We start from the raw sequence: 23,651 nt of genomic DNA, 5'->3' as shown, positions 1-23,651 counted from the left end.
GTGCGCCGTCGCTCAGCGCGGAGCCGCGCTGTGATTGGCTGGAGCGTCCCGGGGGGCGGGGCCAGCGCGCCAGGTTGTCGGAGGGAGCATACCAGCGCGCAGAGCCGCTCCTTTGTGAGCGAGAGAGGGAGAGACCCGGAGAGAGAGGGAGCAGGCTCGGCCACAGCAGCTCGGTGCCGCACCCTTTCTGCTCCTCGCGCAGGTAAACAGCCCGGAAGCACGAGAGCCGTCCGGCGCACCTGCTTTTATTTTTTTACCCCCCTTCACCCCACATTCTTTAAAGAGGCGCAGATAAGGACCCTAAAGTGAGCCTGGATGGAAGAACTTTGAAACGGTCCATTTAGATTCATCTTTTTATCCCGTTTTTCTTTCACTTTGTCACCGGAGGGCGTTCTGTGTGTGTGTGTGTGTGTGCGCGCGCGCGCGCCAGGAAATCTCAGGTGCGACGGCACGTTGTGTTTGGACTCGAGCAGGATATACTTGACTGACCGGTTCACGCGCGCACGTTCAAGGTGAGTCCAAGCAGTCTCTTTTAAAGCCTTTTTCTTTTTTTTTCTTGTTTTTCTTTTTTATTTTGAGCTCGTGGTTAAAGCGTCCTCGGTGAGCCTGACTGAGCAGGCGGGAGGCTGCGTGCTCGTTATTGTCCCTCGTCCTCCGTGCGTGTGGAGCAGTGGAGCAGTGGAGGGGTCTGCGCGCCGTCAGAGCGCGGAGGAAGGAGCCTGGAGTTCATTACAAACATCCTGACCGAGTCATCTGAATCCTCCTTCTCGTCCCGCTTTATCTCCGGATTCCTCCACAGGACGCGCGAGGAACAATAAACCTTTTGGCCTCTGCGCGTTCCTCTGGAGCTCGGGGTTTTTTTTCCACTTGTTCCTCCGCTATCAGAGCAGGGCCATAAAACCTGTCACCGTGAAGGTTACAGTGTGTTGACACGCAGCTGCTGAGCTGAGATGCGGATCTGCGATCATCTCTGAGAACCCAGACACGTGTGAGGCAGTTCTGCTGAACCGCGCGGAGAGCTGGAGCTGAGAGGGAGCAAAAACTGTGTGTTCTGCAGAATCAGATCTTGTTGATCTGAGGAAGGTGTTTCCTTCACAACCACAAGGGAAGTAAAGCAGCAGAAACTCAACAAACCCTGTCAGAACGTTCAACATCTTCACATCTCATCAGCTTCTGGTTTTAACCGTGTTTCACTGCAGGTCTGGTGGATTAACTTTAAATATGACTTTTACTTTTAAACTGCTCAATCTGACTAAAAGAGTATTGAAAACAAAATACTGTACAAATCTAAAATCACCATATCAGCATACGAAATCTCAATAGAGTAAGAAACTGATGTTTCCACACACTTTGGCTTCAGGCTCTGTAACTTCAAGCCCTGATCAGTTCATGCTGCAGATGTGTTAAAAACATGGAGCAGTCACAGCTGGCAGGGAATCAGTCGGCTTTACTCTCATCAGAGGAGGGAGAAAGAACAAATCTCAAATCACACCAGTACTCAACACCATGAGGTTTTGATGTTATGTGTCGATCAGAACGAATCGACTGGGTGAAAGAAGCTGTTTATTGTGGCAAATATTAATAATCATACTGAGTCAAACTGACCAGATGATGCGAGATAACCAGCTTTCCACAGTGCCGCCTTCTGCCAAACGCATATTGCAAAAGACTGACGACAAACTGTTTCCACGCGCTGTGCGTCCACGATCTGCAAACTCAGTCAGACGACATTAAACATGGAAGGAAGATGAAAACCATTTTAAAGAATAGATTCGATTGAGAGTCGCTATTGATTCATACCTGATGGTCGGCATGAAAATGATCAATAAACTTAAACTGCTGTGGTGGTGGGACTGCAGGGGATGGAGAAGAAGAAACACAGCTGGTGTAAATTAGAGACAAGAGAACAAGTGTCGAAGCTCAAAGACCTTAACGTCCTCGACATGAGTGTATTTATTTAGGTCCATATATTCACTGTTATCTGGTTTATGTCTGGGTAAGGTGCAAAATCTTCAGCTTGGACCATCTGAAGTAAAATCTCCTGCATGTCTTTTTGAGAAGCATCAACAGGGAGAGAAAAGGCTCTTTATTCTGACTGGTCGGGAATTTTCAGGCTACATGTGAATAAGCAGATTTTGTTTATTTTGATGTTTTCTGCTCGCTCATTATGACGAAATGTCCGTTGGAATCAATTTATTGATGTACTACATAAAATCAACATTTTCTCACATGTGTTGTCAATTAAAAAAACATCCTCATTTTGAACAACCAGATGTAAAAAGTGCCGCACGTGAAGAGACGCTGAGATTCAGATCCTCTTGTTTCATCTGCAGAAACAGAATCAGTGGAAAGGTGTGTGCTGGCTTTTCCATGAGGGCACTAAACAGATTAAACCACCATTAGAAGAAACAGATGGACTGTCAGTTCTTCCTGAGTAGGTGGTGGATAATGAAGCTACGACTCTCATGTCATTTTTTTGACTCAGATTTGTAACTTAAGTTGACAGAGTGTCAAATGTTTTGTCTTTATTTGTTGTGATCTTTCAGAAATCTTAAACAGAACTAGGAGTGCAGACCAGTAAAATACGTTTAAGACAATGGGACTCATTCTGTGCCTCAGGTCTGTGTTTGAATGGAGCAGATGAATTGATTTGAAATGGTTCTCCAGTCCTGCAGAGCTCTCGGCGGCGCGCTGTGTGCTGTACATTCCTCAGAAAGCATTTCGTTGGACAGGAAGTGTGTAGTTTGAGGTTTTTTGCGATGGCGACATAAAAAAGAAAGGAGTGGACTGCTGCCGGCTGGCTGGGCATGGGTGTCGGCGGCGGCGGAGAGCGGCGCTCTGCATGTGTCAGCGTGATTAAACGGCTCAGACTGGTCGTTATGCAGATGAGCGCCGGTCCGTCCCGCACGCCGGCCCGACCACAGGCCGCCGCCCAGCGCCGGACCGGCCACCAGCAGAGGGCCGGCTTCTGACTGGAAGAAGACGTCATGCAGCTGAACGGCCGTCTCCATGCTGACCGCTGGGTCGATTTCAGTTGTGTGTGTGTGTGTGTGTGTGTGTGTGTGTGTGTGTGTGTGTGTGTGCTCGGGGCTCTTCTCTCACAGGGAGCAGGGAGTCGGGTTCTGGGTGTGGCTCCTCTTGTAATGACCGGTTTGTATTCAAACTGGTGTTTACTGATTCGGCTCAGGCCATTCACTCACAAACACACACTCACGTGATACACACACACACACACACACACACACACACACACACACACACACACACACACACACAGGCATGCAAAGCTTCACAGCCACTGGGGCCGTGTCACCCCGGCGTTGTGGAAAAGCTTCAGGTTGATGTGTAAACACTCGGTTTAAAGAGGAATCAGATGTGAGCTAATGCGGACAGATGGCACAGGACTCTTTAATCAGAGCAGAAAGTCTTTTTTTTTTTTTTTCATGCTGGGAGGAAAAGAGTTGGGCAGTTTAGGCTGTAATCATGTCTTATAACTTTATTCACATGTGGATGGAAGTGATGACAGTGTGTGTGTGAAGCAGTGATTTAATCTTCTCAGGCTGCGTTCACAAGTTCTGCGCACGCCGTTCACGTCACTGGGGTGCTTGAGCATCAAGCATGACAAAGAAAACAAGTCCGTCAACCAGTATTGAATCAAATAACTATAATTATCTTTTCAATATTGTTGAACTAATGAAGGTAGAAATGATGAAAGAGTCGTGTGTTTCCCCCCCAAAAACGTCTGGATACCAGAAGCAAGTGCAACAAACAAGCGGCTCATTCATCGGTCTGGGATCCGATCGGCGGCCAGCACAAGCTGAGCTGTTGATTCTCTGTTGGGAGGAAACAAAGTTTGAATATGCAAACCGTAGCGGAGCCATAAATCAATACTTTTTATTGCTTCCTCCATAAACTGATGTCTTGTTTGGTTTCTATTTGTCTGTAAAGTGGTGAGAACTGTTGAGCGTTATTTATCACAGCGGTGAAAATGTGAACCGGCGGTCCACAAATGTGAGATATTCCATTTATTATCAAAGAGGACAGAAAAATTCTCTGTGTGTGAGAGTGTGTGTGTGTGCGTGTTTGGATTGGGATTGAGTTACATAGCTGGATTGTGTAATTGTGAGGTGTGTCTCTGCTGCAGGGAGCTGCTGCGCTCGTTCCATTGTTGACCGAGTTGAACTTGGAGCTGCAGCGACGGTTTTCACCGGAAAGCGGAGAGTGTGTTGTTGTCTGAGAGCGGCGGCGGCTGCAGAACCCTGCAGGTTTACCGTAAACAGAGGGCCGAAGCCCGCTGCAGCGCTCCTCTCCCGACGCGCATGTCGAAATCAAGGTTGCATTTCTTCCCTTTCGTTTTCCCTCTCTTCTTGCCCTGAGCTGCGGTTGGTTTGCGCTGCAGCCTCGCTCGGTCCTGTCGGGACTTGCCGGGCAGATGCAAGCCGCTGACACAGTGCTGAGATGATCGCTGCTGCTGCTGCTGCTGCTGCTGCCAGAAACCTCCTTTCATATTGAGGTCGAGGTTTCGTCCAACGCAGACAAACCCAAAAAGTCGTCTTTTGTTGAGCTTGATCTGCTGTTTGTTTGTGAGGACCGACCCTGTGGACGGGGTGTGTGTTCAGTCCTCAGGCACACGACAGACCGAGGGCCAGTGTTTTCAGGAGAGCCGTGAAGACGGACCTCGAGTCGCCCATTGTTGGGGCAGAATATTCCTCTAGACGTCAGGAGAGGATTGTCCTTCAGTCCCGCAGTGAGCAGATCGAGCCCAGTTTCGTTCCAGGTGTTGAACTGTGTTCAGGGAAGAAGCTGAACCAGGTGGTAAAGCAGCCAGCGTCTCTTTAGTGTCTGGAGGTGACTGGTCTTGTTGGAGGGAAAGGTTATGTTGAAACAATCAGAATTTGTTGAGTCTTCAACATTTATTCACTGAACTGCCGCAAAGACGACAGCAGCCGCTGATGACCAGAGACAGTAAGGCTGAATCCCATTTCACCCCTTAGCCCTTCCCCTTGGCCCTTCCCCTTAGCCCTCCGCCTATGAAACGGAGTGCTAAGGGGTAGGGGAGAAAGTCAACCCCTCCGAATTGGGACACCCCTCCGACAATCGCGTACGTCATCAGTAGTCGCCGCTGCCGATGACGTAGGCAGATGCGACAATTACCTGCCGAAGAAGAATGTTTTTCTTACATTTTAAAACTTTATTAATTGACAAAATACTGACATTTATGAACGTCTTTCGTTGCGGACGCCGCCATCTTGCCGATCTTGGAAGGCTTTCTGAGAAATCTGTCATCCAGTGGCGCCGGTGGCGAGGGGCGCTTGTTTTGTTCGCCTGGACCGTCAGTGGCGGGTGGGGTTAGTTCACTTCCGCATTGGCGGGGGCGCTCGTTTCCCACCCGCGCATTCCAGGCGGGCCGTGTTGAAGAAACCAGTTTATTTAAAATAATCGTCTATCTGTTGTGTTTGGAATGCGCCTGGAATGCGCGGGTGTGGAAACGATCACTCCCGTCAATGCGGAAGTGAATTCACCCCGCCCGCCAGGCATGACCTAGGCTGAAAGAACAAGCGCCCCTCGCCATCGGCCGATACCCCTCCGTTTGGAGTGTGCCTCTCGAGAATCTCCTTTTGGAGGGGTGACTGGCCCTCTTTCTTGGCCCTACCCCTCCGTCATAATGACAATTGGGACACTCCTACCCCTCCACGTGAACGCGCAAAACGAGGGGTAGGGCCAAGGGGAAGGGCTAAGGCAGGGCTACTCAACTTACCATTGCTCGTGGGCCACATAGAGAAACATCTCTGTTTGCATGGGCCGCAACCTAAGTTTGCTCATTTATATGACTGAATTATGTAAAAGACATTTAAATAATGTAAGTAATATTCAATAATGAAATTTTAAATGCATTACAATAGAAAGACAACTACATTAGTCTTTTGTAAAACTAAAATAAGACTTTGTTGAAAATACATTACACTAAGCCTTATAGATCTATTTGTGGCTGTTTTCTGCATTTCCAATAAAAAGCAAAAAGGTGAAATGGCATGACATTTAAAAAAAGTCAGATATCAAATTAAATTAAAGCCGCAAGCGGCGTTGGACGGGACCTCGCCCTCTGGCAAGGTGGCCCCACTGAGGCCGTCCTCGTACCTTGATGACCGAAGTCCAGGTCACTGGGAACCCTGCTACTCCATAGACTTCCAGCACCCTCTCACCCACAAACATGGAGTTGTTCGCATCTCCTCTCTGCTGACATAGAGTTGTTAGCATCTCTCATCCGCTAGCATGTAGCTGTTAGCATCTCCTATCTACTGACATGTAGCTGTTAGCATCTGTCATCCGCTAACATGTAGCTGTTAGCATCTCCCATCCGCTTACCTGTAGCTGTTAGCATCTCCCATCCACTCACATGTAGCTGTTAGCATCTTCCATCCACTAGCATGTAGCTGTTAGCATCTCCCATCCACTCACATGGAGTAGTGAACATCTCCCATCCACTAACATGTAGGTGTTAGCATCTCCCATCCACTAACATGGAGCTGTTAGCATCTCCCATCCACTAACATGGAGTAGTTAGCATATCCCATCCACTAACATGGAGTAGTTAGCATCTCCCATTCAGCGGGGGCCACGGCAATGGAGCTTCCCGCACTGCAGCTCCATTGCCGTGGCCCCTACTGAATCGGTTGGATCTAAATAACTTCTGAAGGACTCCTATAGTGACTCTTTACACCGCTGAAACTCTGAAAGAAGGATGAAATTGTTGTAAACAAGCTTGAATACTATGTTTTTGGCCTTCAGAGACCTATATGACATGACTGAAAAATAGCATCATATGTACCCTTTAATGACAGCTGCTGTCGACTGCACTGCATGCCCATATATGGTCAGTAGTGGACTTCCTGTTGGATTTAGGTTATTGGTGTCAATGGGTGATTTTTAGATCTCGATGAGATGAACACATGAGCAATTGGTTTTATCTCTCTACGACATTCCTACGGGCTGTAGCGGCCATTTTTTCCAAAAATGTGACTTTTATTTTGAAGGGCTGATAAAATCCACACCGTGTGACTTTTGACAAAGTTTGAAACATCGTTTGTAGAGAAGCTTCTCCTCTATCAGGCCGCATTACTTTGACGTCTCTACGACAAACGGTCTCGGACAAGATAATTTTTAAATGAGGAGTGATTTTTACTTTGAAAGGGAAATAGCGGACTTCCTGTTTGATTTAGGTAATGCATGTCAATGGAAGATTTTTAGATGTTGATAAGACAAACACATGAGCAATTGGTTTGATCTCTCTAGGACATTCCTACGGGCAGTAGCGACCGCTTTATTAAAAATGTGACTTTTATTTTGAAAGGGAAATAACGGACTTCCTGTTGGATTTTGGTTTTTGGTGTCAATTGGTCAGTTTTAGATCTCTGTGAGACTAACGCATGACCATTGGTTTTATCTCTCTCCGGCTTTTCTTTGGGCCGTAGCGACCATTGTAGTGTTTCAAGTGGGTTTTAAGACTTTTAGCTTTAAGGGTTAACAGCATCCACACCATGAGACTTTTGAAAAAGTTTTTAACAATATCGGAAGAGAAACTTGTCCTCTATTATTTCACGCCACTCTGATGTCTGTACGACAAACGGTCTCGGAGCAGATAATTTTTAAATGAGGAGTGATTTTTTACTTTGAAAGGGAAATAGCGGACTTCCTGTTGGATTTAGGTCTTTTTTGACAATGAGAGATTTGTAGACCTCGACGAGACGAACGTGTGAATAATTGGTTTGATCTCTCTACAACATTCCTATTGGCCATAGCGACCCTTTTTTCAAAAATGTGACTTTTATTTTGAAGGGCTTATAAAATCCAAACCGTGTGACTTTTGAAAAAGTTGTTCACATCTACTATAGAGACACTTCTATTCTATCCGGCCGCGCTACTCTGACATTTCTACAATAAATGGTGTTGTAAAAAAGCTGTGTGAAGCTTTTACTTTGAAAGGTAATTGGCGGACTTCCTGTAGGATTTAGGTCAAGGGTGTCAATGGATGAATTTTAGATCCCAATGAGTTGAACATGTCAGCAATTGGTTTTATCTCTCTACGACATTCCTACTTGACAGGGGTGCAGATTTTACTGTCTATTGGTTGCACGATTTTGTGGGTGCTAGTTTGTAGGTGGCGCTAGAGAGCACATGGGGTTAAGTTTTTCATTTTATCAAATGGACCACCGGTCCGGATGTGCGTGCCAAATTTGATGAGTTTTCGTGCATGTTTAGGGGGTCAAATTAGTGCTCGACTGCGACAGTAAAATAATAATAATAATAATAATAATAATAATAATAATAATAAGAAACAAACGAACGAAGAACAATAGAGGCCTTGCCCTCAGGCAAGGTGGCCTCAGTTGAGGCCACCTCGCCCTCGGGCTCGGTCCCTAAAAATGAGGCTTTATTCACAAAATAAGAATATACTTACTACACATATTAGCATTTTTTGTAACAAAACATAAGTATTTTTTTTTAAGTTTTTAAAATATTTTTCAAGCAATGCGTTTGAGAAATTCACTAAATTACAACAAAAAAGCAGGTCTTTTTCCACAAAAAGGTAAATAAATTAAGGGATTCTTTATCAAAATAATTGGCCTACTCCTGCAAAAAATGAAGTAAAAATTAAATCTTGTGCATCACAAAAAAGATCACTGGTGGCAAAAAACCAATCATTGTAAAGCATACAAACAGGTGACCTACTTTTTGGAGAACAATGTAACCAAATGACAGAAGAAAAACACACAGGTGTGCATTACTCACAGAAACTGTGCCCAACAGGCAGCCCTGACAGAAGAGGTCAAAGCTAAAACTATTACACTCACTTGGAATCAGGACGATGTATCACATTTCTTAGCAAAGTCCAATACACGTAGGATTTAAAATAAGAAAAACAAAACTTTCGGAAGTGTCTCAGTGACAGAACAGTGTCAGTGTTGTCACAGGTTGAGTGGTGCAGTCCTACTGTAATAAATTCCTGACAGCTGTCGTGGCGACGCTGAAGATTCGCTCGTTTAGGAATGGACGGTTTTAGGCAAAGAAGGCACACTGGCTTGTTATTTACCTCCAGAAAAGCAAATTCTTCCTCCCATGACGGTTGAAATTTCCTGTGTTCATCGCATAACTTTAGTTTAATTTTACCGGCGGCAGCCATGAACTCCACTGCGATCGGGCTTCTTCGAGTCTTTTGTTTTTGGCGGTGAGCAAACAGCCTATCGGCGCATTACCGCCACCAGCTGGAACAGCCCCGCAGTTGCAACACTTATCTGCCTGTTGTCAGCAGGTCAAACACACTGCCCTCTGGTGTCCGCATATCAGAAACGTTTTTTCCTCATTAAAAGTAGATTTTTTTTTTTTTCACTGCTTACAATCAGCCGTGGGCCGCACCGTTACAGCATGCGGGCCGCATGCGGCCCGCGGGCCGCGGGTTGAGTAGCCCAGGGCTAAGGGGTGAAATGGGATTCAGCCTAAGTCAGTAGGACTTGTCCGGTTTATCAGGTTTTTCAGTGCTGCTGCTTTTGCACAGTAAAGGAAACTAATTTACTGTAGACTTCCTGATCAAATCCTTTGTGATGATCTTAAATTACGATTATTCTCTTCCTGATTAACGCCTTCAAGATCCCAGTCAGATTTATTCAGTTTGAAGTGTCCAAAGAATCACATCGGGGTTCATGACAGAGAAACGCCACAAGTCTCAACCAAGTCATCAGTTCCACAAACTTAACTTTCTGTTTTCAGGAATGAAAAGACTATGGAGATTTTTGAAATGTTGGTGTTGTTTTGTGGGGAAAGTTATTGGCAAGATGAATTCTGTTTTTATGTTCACCTTTGCAGCGAGTCCTGTGAGTTTCTAGACTCTACAGCTGCAGGGATCTGTGTGTCTATATAGATGCTTAAAAAAAGATTTTCCTTATGTGGCTAAAATAAAACTGATCATTCCCAACAAGTCAACATGACTGGCCAGTTTGATGGAGCCTGAATGGACGAGATATCCGTCCAATCAGATCGCTGTGTTTGGCAGTCTAATAGTTGTTCGGCACCATCTTCACACACCAGCACACTGATGTAAATGTGATTTTTATTTTTTCTTCAGCTCTTCTCGATGCGGCACTCGTATATTTCCATACGTTGAGACATTCAAAGCGACTCGTTGGAGCGTGCCGTCCTGAAGCTGCTCCGTCGGCAGCCGCCTGAGCAGAAGGTGGCGGTGAGCCGTGACGGTTAAAAACACTCTCGGCAGAGAAACAGGATGTGAAAAGAGAACATGTCGGGACACCCGATCGCTCCTCAGACGCCGCCGTCCGACCGCAGGAGGAAGCGGCCAATCGGCGTTTACTTTCTTTGACTCCTGATTGTTTGACTTTGTGGCACAAATATCAAACAGTGGCGTTGAGTGAGCGCCGAGTGAGACAGAAAACACTGCGCACTAACCGGCTGTTTCCCTCCGCTGCGTCTCCAGAACTCCGCCATGCAGTGAAGCGGCCTGAGGCCGGAGTCCTGCAGCCCTCAGCCGTCCGGCGGATGGCATGCTGACGTCCCGCCCGAGGACGAGGGCGAGTGCGAACGCCGTCCCGCTCCCTCCCGTCTGCCCGCCGTCCCCCCCAGCTGCGCTCTGATCCCTCCGCCCGCCCGCCCGGCCGGCCGCCAGCATGGATACGTCCTCCGAAGACAAGGTGGGATGCTACTTCAACAAGAGCGTCAAGTTCTTCTATGAGGAGAGCGGCAAGAACATCAGCGACCACTGGCGCCAGCGGGACTACGTCATCGTCACGCTGGGCATGACGGTGTGCTTCGTGGTCATCTTCTCCAACCTCTTGGTCATAGCCGCCATCTTGAAGAACCGGCGCTTTCACTTCCCCATCTACTACCTGCTGGGAAATCTGGCCCTGGCAGACCTCTTTTCAGGTAACGCTCCCCCGCCGATCCCGTCACTGATACTGATACCGCTGTTTACGCACAGAGAGCGACTGAGCCGCGGGAATCGGCCTGCTTTCTGAGCCGGGTTGACTTTACTCAGGAGGAAATCAAACCTGCAACCTGATCACTGGACATGAACCTGTTGAGTCCCGTCATAAAGTTTGATCACCTGACAGAGTTCATGATAGAATCAATTATTGAACCACATCATAAAACTAAAGCAATACAATTATCATTATAAAAGAGGCAAAAAAAAAGGGCAGGTTTGAAGGGAAATTCAGTGATAATGTATTAAATCGATTATTTAATCCAGATGAATTTGCTTTCATATTTCATAGCACTGTCTCAACACGCTTTAAAAAGAGTCATTAGCCATGAAAATGAAAAGCTGTTTCATTTAAACACAGATTTTTACTTCTATTTGCTTCTTTTTAAGAGGAGGCATTTAACATACTCACAAAAAAAAAACAACCTCTGGGAGTCAGGCCACTAGTTGGAGCTGTGCTTCAGACTGTCTCCTCTTCTTCTAGTCCAACCAGTATCGTATCTCATCTCCACTGATGCAGATCATGCTACAGTCCCACATTTACTCTGTGTTGGAGAAGTTATGTTGAACTTTAAAGAACCGCAGAAACACTCAGGAATCCTTCATTGTTGTTCTGTTTGTACTGTTCAGTTCTAGTTTACTGCAGTTTTCAGAAAAGTTTCTTTTCAAGCAGCTAAAATGCTGAAAAAGGTTAGTTTTCAAATGAAAGTACAGGAATAATAAACAGTAGTGAAGCAGATTTCAGTGAAGTGTTTGGTGAGTGTTCAGTGACTCCATGCAGGCCGTGCAGCTCTGAGGGGGTGAAACTTTCAAGGTCAGGCTGCCGTACTGAACATCAGCTGTCGGCAGATAAATCCGTCTGATCCGGTGCTCAGCAACACGTCAGGACCTTGAGTGGAAGGTTTTTCTTGTTTTTACTACAGTTCCACTAATGTTATTTAGTTTGGTGGAAATGAAAAGCGCACTGTTCAAAAATAGAACAGCAGCTCAGTGAAACTCTTTTCTACTTTTTTTCACTTTATTGCTCAACCAGATGAATCCATTACGGTTCTGATAGCGAGCATCTCGCCGTCTCTCCGGTCAACCACTAATGACATGAGTGTTTTCTGTGGTTGCACAGGAAGTGGAATTATTTCAGAGAAGAGGATCTGTCGGAATGAATAATGCAGTAACACAATGCAGTCCCGTTTACCTGATGACGTTTTCAAGTGAAAATGAAAACCTTTCTTTGTGTTTTGGGAGCCTGTTTACAGGGGCGTTCAGAAGAAACAGTGTCACGACTCCCAGTGCAGATTCTCCTGGGATTTAATGGTTTTATAACGGAATAACAATCAAGCTCCGTCGTCTAACTGCACGAATATCCACGAACCGACTGTTGTTAATGTTTACAGCGTATTGTTCTCTGTGTGTGGTTTCACTGCAGAACCAAACGGCTCGCACCAGTGGCCCAACGTGAAAACAACGTCGTTTTCAAAACGTGAAAATGCAAAATTTTTATGAAACAAAGCTGTAAAATAAATTAGTAATGTGAATATCAGCACGGATATGATAGTTTCTCAGTCGAAGTGCTTCGTCCGTTCACGTTCTTCTATATATAAAGTCATCAGGAGCACCGCAGGCTGATTTCAGGAGGATGTAGAACACCTTGGTGTGGAGCTCTGTATCCACTGCGTCACTGTTTAATGTCGGCCTGTTGTCTTCAAAAAAACTCCTGAACCAAGGGACTGAGCGTCGTCAGTTTATTTATATTGTACACAAAAAAACCCTGCGTTTTAATCCCTGTCTGCACTCTGACGCTGACGGCTGTTGTCCTTAAAAACATCCCGTCTGTTTCTCTCACAACGAGCAAACTGCACATTAAACACACCTGATAATGATAATTTACTCTTAGTTAAAAGTGTGGTGGTGAACTGTGACGATACAAAAGGTGTCAATTCATAAAAATCTCTAAATAATCGGCTCAGTAATAGTTTAGATTGATTAAAATGTTGATCATATATATGTTTTGATTGAAACCTTGGAAGTGCTTGAATACACAGGCAGAGTTTACCTGCTGGTTTAGGATTGAGGTTGTTTATTTCAGGTCAATACGCCTCAACCAGAACCCTTCCCCAGAATTAGGTGGAGGCGAATAAACGTGTTTGCCTTGTAAACACGAAGGAGAACACTTCAGTTCTGAGTTTACTGTGGCTACTGTGGTTTTACTGTGAAGTGAAAGTTAAGCAGCGGGACTGGATCACATGGTCACATCCGGATACCTGGACTGAGTAGTCAGATTTTCAGGTCCCGCCCGACCAACCAGGAACTGTGTAGATCTTATCAGGCCTTTGTGTAGAAAAGTGAAACCAGTGCGGTGTGATGCGAGGATGACTCGGCTCTCGCCCCTCCAGGTGTTTCCTACCTCCACCTGATGTTCCACACCGGGCCCTGGACCATCAGGCTCTCCAAGTACCAGTGGTTTGTGCGCCAGGGGCTGATCGACACCAGCCTGACGGCCTCCGTGCTCAACCTGCTGGCGGTGGCGGTGGAGCGCCACCAGACCATCTTCAACAAGCAGCTGCTCAGCAAGATGAGCACGCGGCGCGTCTTCGCCATCATGATCCTCATCTGGCTGGTGGCCATCGTCATGGGCCTGGTGCCCACCATGGGCTGGCACTGCCTGTGCGACCTGCCCAACTGCTCCACCATGGCGCCGCTGTACAGCCGCAGCTACCTGGTGTTCTGGGCCGTGCTCAACCTCATCACCTTCTCCATCATGGTGGCCGTCTACACCCGCATCTTCGTCTACGTGAGGCGCAAGAGCAAGCAGATGTCGCAGCACACGTCCCAGATGAGATACAAGGAGACGGTGTTCAACCTGATGAAGACCGTCTCCATGATCCTGGGTGAGGGAGCGCACACACACACACACACACTCTGTGTCCCGACACAACAAGGGCAGAGGCCACGCTGCATCCAAACACCCTGTCAGCATCAATCAGACTGTTTGTAGCCTGAAGCAACAGTATAGAGACACAACAGGTTCTCTGCTTCCTGCTTCGACTCGTCTCGGCGTCAGTCAGAGTTAAAGTCACCCTGACATCTTGAACACATGCGGCTGGTTTCTCATGCTGACTGATCCAGTTATGCTGCATGGAGCCTGCTAGAAGATTCAGTCTTGTTTTTTTGTTTTTTTTTTTTTTAACTGATTTCATCAGAGAAGCAAACACAGCACAGCTCTGAGACCTGAGATACAGGTGATGCTTTCATTGAAGCTAGCTGCCTCAAAGCCAGGCTGTCAGGGCGAGTTTATAACAACAGGCATAACACAGCAGGTACTGGAGAAACTTTTTGGATTTTTTTATTTTTTTTTTTTAACTTTCATCAGCACCACAACAAAGAAAAATTAGAAAGTTTAAATTCTAAATTATTTTGGCACAATTTTCCTGACCTAAGATGAAACGCGGCGCCTGGTGTGTTTGACACCCCTGATTTAAATGATACCAAACATCCATGTAGAGAATTATTTAAAGGTGCCTTAAGGAGTTTGCACGTTTTATGCGAAACAGCGCCCCCTGCAGACCTCGGGCGTAATGCAGCTTAGTGAAAAACTGTGCCTGTGGCTTGAAGAGAGGAACTCCTTCCTCGCTCTTTTAGTAGCACTCGAGTAAGATTTAAGTGTCTTTTACCTGGTGGAGTCTGTGTGGAGCTGTGGCAGTGCTAGAAGCCAGTCTGTTCTTACTTCCTGCTCAGTTGTTGCTCACTAAGCATCTGGCGGCGTAATGGCGGACAAAGCGAAACCTAACCAGCCGGAGCGCTCATTACGTCATTCCTTTCAAATTCTCCCCAAAAAACTCTGGTGCCGGACCGGCACTGTGACTTTCAAGTGACAATTTAGCGCCGTTAGAGGTTCTTGTAATGAATATGTCAGGGCACATTGTACACATCATTAAAAATGTGTAACATATTTATGGTGGAAAATAAGTATTTTTAAAGTTGAAAAACTCCTTAATGCACCTTTAATGTGAGCTTTTCCCACTGTGGTCTAACACCAACTGGGAATACTATATCAATAGTAATGGTGGGAAGAAATTTCATAGAATTAAAAACAAATGATGAAGTAAAATTAAAAGATTCACAAAAAGTTTGAAGAATGGCGAAGGGAGCCGCGCTCTGAGTGGTCGGTTTGACCTTCTGGTTCTGCTGTAGCAGCTCTCTCTCTTGAAAATGGAGGATAAGGAGATGGTCGACGCTCCTGCACCTCTCGAGCCGGGGTTTCTGACTCCGCCGTTCACTCGGTCATCTCTTTAATAGAACTTTTTAGTGCTGTTTCTGATCTTCAGAACTTTGTTTCTCTACCTGCTTCTCTGCTTATACGACAAGAGCCGTTTTTGTCCCTTTTCCATCAAACTGGATTCAATCAAATCTTCAACATGGTGTAAAAGAACATTTTCATCACTGTTTTTGGCCGATACAGTAAAACCCAGGCTAATTGAAGCATTAACGTCCCTGCAGCCTCAGGTCAGCCAGCGTTCAAGAAAACCCCTGCAGGGAGAGTTTCCAGCTTCCCCACCCACACTCACACAGGCTCAGGGACGAACTGGTTCACTCTCGATGGTCAAAGGTCAGACGCTTTCTGAGCTCGGTTTGTGTCGACGTGACTCAATGTTTCACACGACTCAGAGCCGCACGCGTGAGGAGGAGTTGGAGTAACGAGGCTTTGAACTTCTGTTTTACACACACTGACATCAGCGCGTCGCATGCTGTCACCAACACGAGGCTGGGGTCAAATTACAGTGGGAGAACTCGGTCTGCGCCGCTAAACAGGAAGATGAGAGAACTGGAGTTCGTGACTCATGTTCTCCACGGTGGCGACTCCGTCACTCTCCGCCCGGCCGTCCTGACAGCTTCCTGCCGTCCGGGTGTTTGGAGGATATTTACATTCTGAGCTTTTCCATCGCGTCGTTGATCGGCCGCTGACACGACGCCGGTTGTTTGGTGGGATTCTCCCTGCTCTGGTTTCAGATGGAGTCTCTCTGGAAAGCTCCGTCACGGCCCGCTTCTTCTGCTCCTGCAGGAATAATGACTTTTATCCAAAGCCATTATCCACAATGAATTTTTTCTTTACTTCTTCAGTTTTCAGTCCCAGGATGATAACTGGGAATTATAGTTTGTTTTTTCAGAATATTTGCTTGTCTTTGATAATATTCTTTTAAGCTCTCCTTTACTATCCATCTACTCACACTTGCGCAGAATTTCAATTGATTTTATTCACATTCATGTGTCAGTTGAAACTCTGGTATTGGGAGTTCACACACACACACACACACACACACACACACACACACACACACACACACACACACCTAGCAAACATCTGAATCTAGCTGCGATTCTTGATGTCAGGATGGATTGAGACCCGCCTGACGTCTCCCTGACAGAATCAGCTGATGGAAAGCGGCGGCTGCCTCCTTCCGTTGCTGCTCGCAGTGGAAACTGTGCAGAGCTCCTGTGATCGAGTTCAGATCCTGCGTGAAGCAACAGGAAACGTCTTTTCAGGGCCGGCGTTCGCTCTCGTGGGACTTCAGAGAAAGAAACGGCCTCCAGCTCCCTCTCTCAGCCTGCCTGTACACGCTCACCAGAGTCCCTCATCACACCTCACACACACACACACACACACACACACACACACACACACACACACACACACACACTCGGCTGTCTTTCTCCCTCCAGTTCCCGTTGTGTTCTGCTCACAGACACTCCTCCGCTCTCCCTCTCTCTCTCTCTCTCTCTCTCTCTCTCTCTCTCAGCCTCCCGTATATCTTTTCTCGCATTGTGAACCTTTGATTAAATTCCTCGGCGTTTTTAAGAGATGCGTGGCGTTCCTCCCGCCGCGTCGCCGGGCAGCCGAGGTTCGGCCGCCTCTGGCATGCGAGGAGGGCCGGAGGAACCCCGAGCGTGCCCCGACAGGGAGCCGCATAGCTCAGCTCCTGTGACAGAAAACAGCCTCCTTCCTTCTCGCCGTGCGGGCGGTGTGGGTGGAGGAGGGGGGGGTTACTCTCCGTTTGCGGTCGCCAGCTCGGGTTTGTGACCTCGGGAGTGAGAAGTCGTGGCTGCTTGTCTTATCTCGGGGCTGCAGTCCTGGATGTGGATGTGAGGCTCGCAGCGCCGAGCCGGACCGAGGTGGAGGCTCGGGGGTCTGAGGAATGCATGAACGCACTGTGAGAGTGTGTGTGTGTGTGTCTGTCTGTGCGTGTCCCTCACATTGTTTTGGCCTCTTCCTTCTGAGACTTGTTGGTGTTTATAGATCAGTGGTGAACGTGTGTGTGTGTGTGTGTGTGTGTGTGTGTGTGTGTGTGTGTGTGTGTGTGTAGTGAATTCCTGAGCTGCCTGATCGAGTATTATCACATTGAAATCTGACCATACAGACTAAACGCACTCCGCACGCTGACATGTTGTGTATCTGTGTGTGTGTGTGTGTGTGTGTGTGTGTGTATATTGTCTTTGAGGAATTTTCAGTGCCCCCCCCCCAGCTCACCCTCCTGCTTCTTCACATTCTTGACAACTCTGTTCTTTTTCTTTCCTCTGACTAACTCCTCTTTTCTTTATCTGTAATGTTTCTTGTTGGTTTTCCGTGTTGTTTTAACTCTTCCACTGACCTTATGTACCCTTGATGTGCCTCCCCCCTCCCCCCCCGCCCGCCCGCCCCGCCCCCTGCAGGCCTGTTTGTGATCTGCTGGACGCCGGGCCTGGTGGTGCTGCTGCTGGACGGCCTGGGCTGCGAGCGCTGCCAGGTGCTGAAGTACGAGAAGTACTTCCTGGTGCTGGCCGAGTGCAACTCCTTCGTCAACCCCATCATCTACTGCTTCAGGGACACGGACATGAGGAGGACCTTCAAGGAGATCCTGTGCTGCCTGTGCCGGCGGACCCGGCGCCACAGCGGCACCGAGGTCCACTTCACCAGCCTGGACCACGAGGTACTGTCCGAGAGCACCAGGGTGGACGACGGCAACCACAAGCCCAACAACCACTCACTGTGAAGACCGCCAGAGCGCCCCGCTGCCCCGCCGCCCCGCTGCCCCGCCGTCTCACACTGACTGCAGCAAACACTACAGCCGCCCGCGGCGCCGGTCTCTCACGCCGTCCGTCAAAGACACGTTTCAGGGCGCCGTCAAAATGTTTACCGTTTACATGTTTAAAGCATCACCTCGGTCTCCAGAGCTCCACCCAGATTGTTGGCTTAAAAAAAAAAAAAAAAAGGGAGGAGGAACAGAGATGCTGGTGTCAAATTACACACAGTCGGTGCTGCATTTCAAAAGGCTTCGCGCTTTTCTAGCAGGAAGTAATGTAGGAAAGGCCAATACTGGGATATTTATGGACATTTTGAATGGAATAAAGCCAATAATGTAATGAAGCATATTGTATGAGCCATTACCACAATAACACTTAATAATCCTTTCACTTAGTGCATTTTAAACAATCCTTTCAAATTGTAGTAAGTGCAGCCGATGTTGTAGTCTCCGAAACAAAAGCAGGTTTTCTGCACTTCGTTAATTAAAGACAATAATACTAAGACAGGACAGTCTACTTCTGGATTCCTGCTGTGCAACACTCAAAAGGCCTTTTATTGTTATAATACTGGCTTCATTACTTTCAAAATGAGTTATATTTTTACAATATTACACTTAATGGGAAATGTAGAACCGTGTAATTCAATACATTAAAAATCTGTGAATAAAAAAAGGACTTAATTTAGTGTGAAATAAATGTAAAATCATCCAGATGCAGTTAGAACAAGAAAAGTTCACACAAAAACAAACTTGACTAAACTTCACTGAACGCAATAACTGCAGATGTGTGATGTGCTGTTAAAGTGCTTCGATAAGCTGCTCTCTCACACACACACACACACTCACACACAGCCTCTTTATGGATGAGAGGGATATCTCCTCTAAGCTCTACCATCAGACAGTAGTGTTGATTTTAGGTGACGTTACATTAAATTACAGTCAGAGTTAATAAACTGGTTTTGAGCTGCAGGAGAAAAGTCGGATTCTGGGCGACGTCTTATTTCGCGTATTTTAACATTTTTTTATATTTTAGAAGAAATCATGATCACAATAGATAATTCCAGGTTAGAACGAGTAATGGTCTGACGATAAGAGCGCCTGGTCTGGTGTGGGGGAAGGACTCGTCCTCCCTCTCTGAACATCCCTTTCCTGTTTTAAAGGTGCTGTAGGCAGGATTCAGCATCTCCGCCATCTTGCTTAGGGTTACCTAAGCAAGATGGCGATTTGACCCATCTAAGATGGCGATTTGAAACCCAGCACAGCCAATCCTGTCCTGTTTTCTCTGACATCACACCCTTACGCAAGTTCAGCCCCTCCCACAACAACGTGTGACAAATGCCCCTCGACCAATCATGGTTAGAGCCTCAGGGGCTCTTCTGATTGGTCAAAGATACCTGGAGCTGTCGAGATTCATTTTCAGCTCAGAACAGAGACAGATGAAAACACTGCGCCCTCGCAGTAGAGCAGTGATGCTACACTCCTAAAGGATTATCAATGGATACTCTAACATTTAATCCAAAGAAAACACAGAAAAATTAGCATTGACTAGCAAAATCCTGCCTACAGCAGCTTTAAAGGTAGTTTCATGCGACTGTTTCCTTATTTCACTTTGAAAAGAACTCGCCGTCATCAGAGCAGGTCTGACCTGGTTAACCTTCGTCTGGCTTTATTTTTGCACAGTTTCACTGGAAGGTGGTTTTATTCTCAAGCTAAACGCGCCACTCTGCCAAATCTCCTGATCGGTGTGAACGCTTACCAGAAGAGCGGGAGTGTGTGTGTGTGTGACTCAGAGCGAGATGCCCTCAGTGTGTGTGGCGTGCGCACTCTGTCCCCTTCAGTTTGGATTTCACTACATTCATGCGCAGACACATGCAGGGCATGCAGCTTGTAGAAATCCCCGGTGGAGGAAGAGCAGTTTGCTGAAACAACAGCAGCATCGACGAGACGGAATCATGAAATAAACTCAAATAGGTCGACTCCACAGCCTGTCGGCTGGAAAATACAATACAGGTGCTGTACGTGCAAATATTGAACCTATGGCTGGCAGAGTCGCATTAAATCACAATTAATGTAGAGCTGTCAAAAGATTTATTTAAAATTGGGATTAATCAGAGAATTGGAGTTAGTTTTTTTTCTCTCAATTTTTAAAGATGAATTTGATGTAGACGTCGTATAAAGTTGGTCTTCCTTTCACTTTATTTTGAAGGAAAATCCTAAAAGGAAATTTCTTTCTTTGTTTCTTTGTATTCCTGATTAAGACAGTCCAGTGAGAGATGTTCAGTCCCTCCAGGAAGCTGTGATTAAAACAGTTAATTTAAATTCAGCCGACCTCGGTGAATTCTGGGCCACCTCGTAATTTTGTGAATTTACGGTGATTGAACAAAAAGCTTCACACTATGGGGTTAAAACTGCCTTGAAATGAAAACAACAGAATTTTAAACTTGCCACTCAAAATGCGATAAATCACGATTAACTGTGGAAATCCTGCGATTAATTGCGATTTAGAAAATTACTGTTTTGACAGCCTGCATTAAATTCCTGCGAGAAGCCACTTCAATAGGAACTGAGAAACTCCATGTTGTTAATGCAGCATTGAAGCGTGTGTGTGTGTGCGTGCGCGCTCGTTCGTTCTGCAGCGTCAGACTTTCCCACAGGAGCAAACGCTCCTCCGGTCCCTCTAAACGAGCTCTCCGGCCCGCCGCCGCTTCCCGCCGTCTGCAGGTTTTCAGGAATCAGCCGAAGGCGTCGCGTCACATCCAGCCGTTCGTCACTCCTCTCCGGCCGCCGTGCGGCTCTGAGCACATCCAGATGTGCGCCGGCGGTCCGGTTCCTCTGACTCGGCCGTGTGTGTGCGTGTGCGCGTGTGTGAGTGTGTTATGCGGCGCGACTCACAGAAACATTCTTGAATGTTTGTTTTGCTGGTGACATTGAGCTCAGAGGGAAGGAAGGAAGCCCGGGCTGGTATTTGTGTGTTGATAGTAAAATATGCAATTCAGAGGAAGTTATGTGATGGAGAAGCGTCGAGTGTGTTTAAAGGGAATTCCATTTCAGAGAGCGACCCCAGTCTGGACAGTATATTCCACTATATTCTCTGTATTTACATTTCTAATAACTTGGGTTGATGGTATGGGTTTAGTCTTGTTTCCCAGTAGAAATAATTTCCTATATCGGGTTTATTTTTGTACAAAAGTGTTGCAACTAATCTGAATAAATGCACATCTGCCACTCTGAGCGATTGTGTGGTCGTGTGTGTGTGTGTGTGTGTGTCTCCCCGCCGTCTCTGCATGCTGAGATTCACATTCATCTTTGGATTTTCTCTGCTTGTTTGACTTTGATTCCAGTTTGGATGTGACTAACCCGTTTCTTTTTCCTCTCCTCCCCTCTTCATGTAATCCCCCCCCCTGCTTTGCTTCTTTACTTGGCCCCTCTGCTCCTCCACCTCCGTCCCTCCGTCCCTCTCTGTCTCCAGAAGTCTCGCTCTGCCGAGACGGCGGAGAAGACCAACGGGTCGCCTCTCATCCGCGACGGCTCGGAGGACGTCTCCGCCTCCTCGGACAGGTGGAAGTGACTCCGGCGGCGGTCGGTTAGCTGGAACGTACGTCCAGACTGCAACTCCCCCACCTGCCTGTGTGTGTGTGTGTGTGTGTGTGAACTAATGTCAAGGTGTTTCGAAGAGAAAAGATCCGTCATCGGCCTCAAGGAGGAATTAAAAAAAAAAAAAAAGAAGAGAAGCAAGGCCGCAGCATGTGGGACGTCTAGAGCTGGTTTCCTGCTGACGCACTAATGACTGCGTGGTTTTTCCTCTAAACACACGGCGGGAGACGAGCAGCACCTGGAACAAACTGACAGCGAGAAGACGACGGATGACAAAACCCAAGTGTGTGTGTGTGTGTGTGTGTGTGTGTGTGTGTGTGTGAGGGTCAGCGCCTTTTAACCCCGTGAGGTCCAGGGTGACGGAGCGGGACATTGATCGACTGAAACTCAAATCTTTAAAGGAAGAACAGAAACATGAAATCGTCCGGATCTCGGCGGATTCGGCCTCGTTCCGGCCGTTTGAAAGTCGTCCCAGTCAACGCTGGACGGAGGGATTGTTCCAAACTGCCGTCAGTCCCGTGAGGTTTCCAGAGCGCTGCTCAGGCTGTGTTCCGTCCCCGTGACTCCGAGAAATGAGATTCACCGAGTCCCAAAAGGAAAATGACGCCGTGCAAATCTGTAAGAGAGCGAGAGTGTTTTCCTCCTGGTTGATCGGCCAGTGTAAAATAGAATGTCAGATTTTATGTTTTAGAGTCTTTTCTTCTTCTTTTTTTTAGGTTTTGAAAGTCGTCTTGGGTTGGTTTTTCATGGCTGCAGTTCAACAGTTTTATTAAATGGTTTTAATGGTTTTATTGTTTTTTTTTCTTTCTTTAATGTGGTTTTTGTATCTACGTGATGCTTATTGAAGCAAACTTAATCGTGCTGATATTCTGTCAGAACATTTAGAATCCGGGCTGACACACTCAGCCTTGGCAGTAAAATTAGTTTCTCCTCCATTGGTTCGACTCATTTCTTGAAACAGAAATTACATTTTTAAAATTCTAAGATCATTTGGCAGAACAGTCTGACGGCTCAGCTCACTGGAAAACGCTCATTTCTCTCCTAAAACTGTTCATTCATGTTTCAAAGCTAAACTGAGATCTAAATTCCTTCGAAACGCTTCGTCCCTTCGGCGCTGTGTGGCTCTGACACTCAAAATGTTAGACTGAGTCTATCAATCGGTTTAGATCAACATGATCTATTCATTTACTGCGCTGAACCATTTGCAAAGATGTTCTGAGACATTTCAGTGTGATTAAATGAATGAGAAACTCTTGTGCTGTGAGCAGCTGTGAGCAGCTGCAGAGCAGTTTGGAAATGAGTCGAATCAGTGGAGAAGAACTGTAAAAGTCAGTTGGGTTGCCAGGTTGTGCAGGTTTCACTTTGACTCGCAGCTTTTCCAGAACATCTTCAAAAACTAGACTATGATAGGTTTCAGGTTTCTGCGTAATTCATGTATTTTAAATTCATTACACAAAGTGAAATAATCCATTTTTAGATTCATTCGCCATAATTTAAAATCATGAAAATCAAATGTTCTCAATAAATCAGAATATTCCATGAGATCTGATGAGTTTTCTTTTTTTAATCAGTGGAATTAGTCGTCAAATAAAAAAAAATAAAAAAAAGTTTGAAACTAATGTTTGTTGACGTAAACTGACAGAATTAAACTTTCTGATCTGTTTGGGATTGTTCACTCACAGATGAGCTCCACAGAAATCAAACCATAAATCTGTTCCTTAAAACATCAAAATAAGATGTCAGATCAGTGGGTCAAACTAACCAGGAAGGAAGCTGTGGCTGAGGTTTTTCAGATTAAGGGTTCTCTTGTGCCTGTTTTTTCTGTGAGATCTGGAGCTGAAGCCAAACGCTGCAGCGAAGCCTCGTGCTGTGAGGTGAGTTCATGGAAACACAGAAGCCTCCAGAACTGGAGAAAAGAAGTTTTTACACTGAAATGATTTCTTGGATGTAAACATTTTCTCAGAGGGATCAGTGAGTTTTCATTGCAGCCTGAAAGAGTCAGAGACCTGCTGATT

At 46.4% G+C, this 23,651-nt stretch overlaps 1 protein-coding gene across 3 annotated transcripts; it reads left to right on the top strand.

Annotated features, from left to right (window-relative positions):
- The first annotated feature begins 103 nt into the window (after positions 1–103).
- Positions 104–22,424, top strand: lpar2b (lysophosphatidic acid receptor 2b). 3 transcript variants are annotated; one of them, XR_003931693.1, is made up of 6 exons: positions 122–512; positions 10,487–10,932; positions 13,381–13,875; positions 17,693–17,949; positions 21,512–21,679; positions 21,918–22,424. XR_003931693.1 is itself a non-coding variant. In XM_030094510.1 (5 exons), the coding sequence occupies exons 2-5, from the start codon at positions 10,677–10,679 to the stop codon at positions 21,608–21,610; spliced, it is 1,107 nt and encodes a 368-aa protein (XP_029950370.1). In that variant the 5' UTR covers positions 104–202; positions 10,487–10,676; the 3' UTR covers positions 21,611–22,424. The 3 variants fall into 3 exon arrangements, 2 of the variants coding, with proteins under 2 accessions (XP_029950370.1, XP_029950368.1); XM_030094510.1 differs by having other exon boundaries at positions 104–202; positions 21,512–22,424; XM_030094508.1 differs by having other exon boundaries at positions 21,512–22,424.
- The last annotated feature ends 1,227 nt before the right edge of the window (positions 22,425–23,651 follow it).

This window comes from Salarias fasciatus, chromosome 6 (assembly GCF_902148845.1).
Source record: "Salarias fasciatus chromosome 6, fSalaFa1.1, whole genome shotgun sequence".
Taxonomy (NCBI): domain Eukaryota; kingdom Metazoa; phylum Chordata; class Actinopteri; order Blenniiformes; family Blenniidae; genus Salarias; species Salarias fasciatus.
This window is presented reverse-complemented; position numbering and strand designations above follow the sequence as displayed.